The sequence below is a fragment of the Lycium barbarum genome, chromosome 2, assembly GCF_019175385.1.
Source record: "Lycium barbarum isolate Lr01 chromosome 2, ASM1917538v2, whole genome shotgun sequence".
In the NCBI taxonomy this organism is placed as follows: Eukaryota; Viridiplantae; Streptophyta; class Magnoliopsida; order Solanales; family Solanaceae; genus Lycium; species Lycium barbarum.
The window spans coordinates 49,221,853-49,225,281 of record NC_083338.1 but is presented as its reverse complement, the minus strand read 5'-3'; the positions used below and the strand labels follow the sequence as shown (position 1 = coordinate 49,225,281).

Sequence of the window (3,429 nt, the reverse complement as noted above, 5' to 3'; positions counted from 1 at the left end):
GTTGGATAGGTGCCTTGGCAACTTTGAATTCCAACAATTGTTTCCAGGATTGGAGATTACTCATTTGATTAAATTAGGCTCAAATCACTCTCTTTTATTATTAGAATGCAAGGAGGAGGTTGTACAAGTTAAGAAATCATTCGAGTTTCTTAACTTTTGGGTGAAGCATGAATCCTTCTTAGATGTTGTAAGAGCAACTTGGGAGACAGATGTGGTAGCAAATTCTTTTATGTCCTTTAATATGAAGCTAAAAAGATGAAGAAAGTGTTGTTACAATGGAGCAAAGCAACATATGGTGATATTTTCCAGCAAATCACTAATATTGAAGAGATTATAAAAGCACATGAAGCTCAGTTTGAACAAATCCTTCCTTGATAAATAGAGAAAACTATAGAAGGTTCAAGCTGACTTGACTAGAGTATATGCATTGGAGGAGGAATATTGGAAATTAAAGGACGGTATGACATGGTTTCAAGAAGGAGACAAGAATTCCAAGTTCGTTCATGCACATGTAAATGCAAGAAGGAAAGTACTACATCTCAGGAGAATTCAAAACTCTCAGGGTCAATCGCTTGAAACTGAGGAGGAGATTGCTGAGAAGGCTGTTAGATTCTACCAAGCACAATTTCAGGAAAATAATGTTCCTACTCAGTTTGACATATTGCAGCATGTTCCTAAACTTATTACAAGAGAGCAAAATGATAATTTGACCGCTAATCTTACCAAAGAAGAAGTTAAGATTGCAGTATTTGGATTGAATAATGCAAGTGCTGGTGGACCTGATGGCTTCACTGGTATGTTTTTCCAATCTTGTTGGGACATAATTGGTGATGATATTTTTAATATGGTGTGGGATATTTTCAAAGATCAAGAGCTTCCAAGGTATATAACTCATACTAATCTTGTGATTGCCTAAGAAGTAGGGTTTTTAGACTTTTAGTGACATGAGACCAATAAGTTCGAGCAACTTTGTCAATAAGATATTCTTTAGAGTTATTCATGAGAGGATGGTTCACTTGTTGCCTAATTTTATTTCATAGAATCAAGCAGATTTTGTGAGGGGTAGAAGTATAGTGGATAATATATTGTTGACTCAAGAGATAATTACTGATATTAGGCTTAGAACTAATAAAGGTAAGAAGATTGCCAATGCTGCTGTTCGTAATGTTGTGATGAAGTTGGACATGACAAAAGCTTATGATAGGATGTCATGGATATTTCTCACAAATGTGATGAGGAAAATAGGATTTTGTGAGATGTTCATCAGTTTCATTTATGAATTGGTTGGGAATAACTGGTATTCAGTACTTATTAATGGTCAGCCACATGGTTTCTTTCATTCAACTAGAGGTATAAAGCAAGGTGATCCTTTGTCACCTACTCTATTCATTCTAGGAGCTGAAGTGTTATCAAGGGCGTTGAATTCATTGCATTATAACTTGTGGTTCATTGGATTTGGATTGCCTAAATAGAGTCCAAAAATCAATCATATTGCTTATGCAGATCATACCATCATCTTGTGAAATATCCTTGGGGTTGATCATGAAGGTGTTGTCTGAATATGAAGCAGCTTCTGGGCAGTTGATTAATAAATCAAAGAGTTTAGTGTATTTGCATGATAGAGTAGATGAGAAGGTGTTTCAAAAAGTGGAAACAGTCACTGGCATTGCAAGAAAGGAGTTTCCTCTGATGTACCTTGGTTGTCCTATTTACTACAGCAAGAGTAAGATGAGTTTCTACTCAGAATTGATTGCTAAGGTAAGAAACAAGTTGTAATGATGGGAGGGCAAGTTATGATCTCTTGGAGGAAGGGCAATCCTCCTTAAGCATGTTCTACAAGCTATGCCTATGCATCTCTTGTCAGCAGTTGATCCTCCATCATTTGTGATTAATAAGCTACATAAGATCTTTGCTCAGTTTTATTGGAGCAACAATATTGGAGAGAGTAATAGGCATCGGTCAAAGTGGAAAGAAGTTTGTTTGCCAGTGGAGGAGGTTGGTTTGGGATTTAGGTCACTTGCAAACATGTCTATGGCATTGTTTGCCATGTTCTGGTGGAACCTAAGGACCAAACTATCCATATGGAGTTCTTTTATAGGAATCAAATATATGAAGAAGAATAATCCTGTGCTAGTTCCTTAGAAGGAAGGTTCTTATGTTTGGAGGAGAATGCTGCAGGCAAGAGATTTGATTGATCATCAAATCTAGTGGCAACTGAGAATGGGATCATCTCTCTTTTGGTTTGATAATTGGATTGGGCTTGGTCCTCTATATTTTCTCATTCCACCAGATTTTCCATGCAATGAGGCCATTGAGAATGTGTCAGATGTTTTTACTAATGGTAGGTGGCATATTCTTGCTATTAGAAACAATCTACCTGAGGACTTGGCTAATTACATATTGTGTCACGACCCGACTAGGGGCCGTGACGGGTACCCGGGGCTGACCACCGAGCACCACTCGTTCTACTACTCATCATGCTTATTGAACATTCTATTATCAAATACGTACTCAAGTCATTTTTCATTCGAGAACATAGACACTTTTATAGGCATAAGCCTTTCGGCAATCAAATATATATATATATATATATATATATATATATATATATATATATATATACATAATAGTAACCCTTGTGAGACCATATAACCCACACTGCGTATCTACGAGCCTCTACTGGAGTGCTAGACATAAGGACGGGACAGGACCCCGTCGTGCCCAAAATATATATACATATATATATATATATATATACACAAAAGGATGAACCCCGTTAGCACCTCCGGAATAATGGAGTGCTCCTGAAAATCTGCTGATAGCTCCTATAGGTCTGCGCTGTCTCCCCGTCTACCCAGTGGGCATGAACACAGCGTCCAAAGAAAACGGACGTCAGTACGATTATTGTACTGAGTACGTAAGGCATAAAAGAAATAAACATAATAGAGAAATCATAAGTCATAAGGTGAAGGAAAGACCTGCGTGACCTTTAAGGATGAATACATTTCATACATATATCACATATACATAATCGTCGTACATGAATTATCATAGCGTATACACCATCATGTCATATAATTTATCATCGTAGTACTGTATCTGCTCATACACATAAAACATTATCCATATTCGGCCACGTAGGGGCTCGACAATATCCGTATTCGGCCACGTAGTGGCTCGACAGTATCCGTATTCGGCCACGTAGTGGCTCGACAATATCACATACATATATTCCGTATTCGGCCACGTAGTGGCTCGATCATATCACATACATCATAACAAGGATCGGTATATCTCATCATCATCATTGTCGTCACATACATCTTATAAGCGTATCGTAACCTTTCATTAATGTATACATTTAAATTTAAAGACAATCTATGAAAATCACATTCTATTCGTAGCATGGGCTTCGTATGAATATCGTAG

The 3,429-nt window shown here is 37.4% G+C and overlaps 1 protein-coding gene across 1 annotated transcript; it reads left to right on the top strand.

Annotated features, from left to right (window-relative positions):
- Nucleotides 1-460: 460 nt before the first annotated feature.
- Nucleotides 461-1,472, top strand: LOC132628551 (uncharacterized). The gene is made up of 2 exons (XM_060344326.1): nucleotides 461-794; nucleotides 1,051-1,472. Exons 1-2 carry the CDS (start codon nucleotides 461-463, stop codon nucleotides 1,470-1,472), a joined length of 756 nt encoding a protein of 251 aa, XP_060200309.1.
- Nucleotides 1,473-3,429: the final 1,957 nt, after the last annotated feature.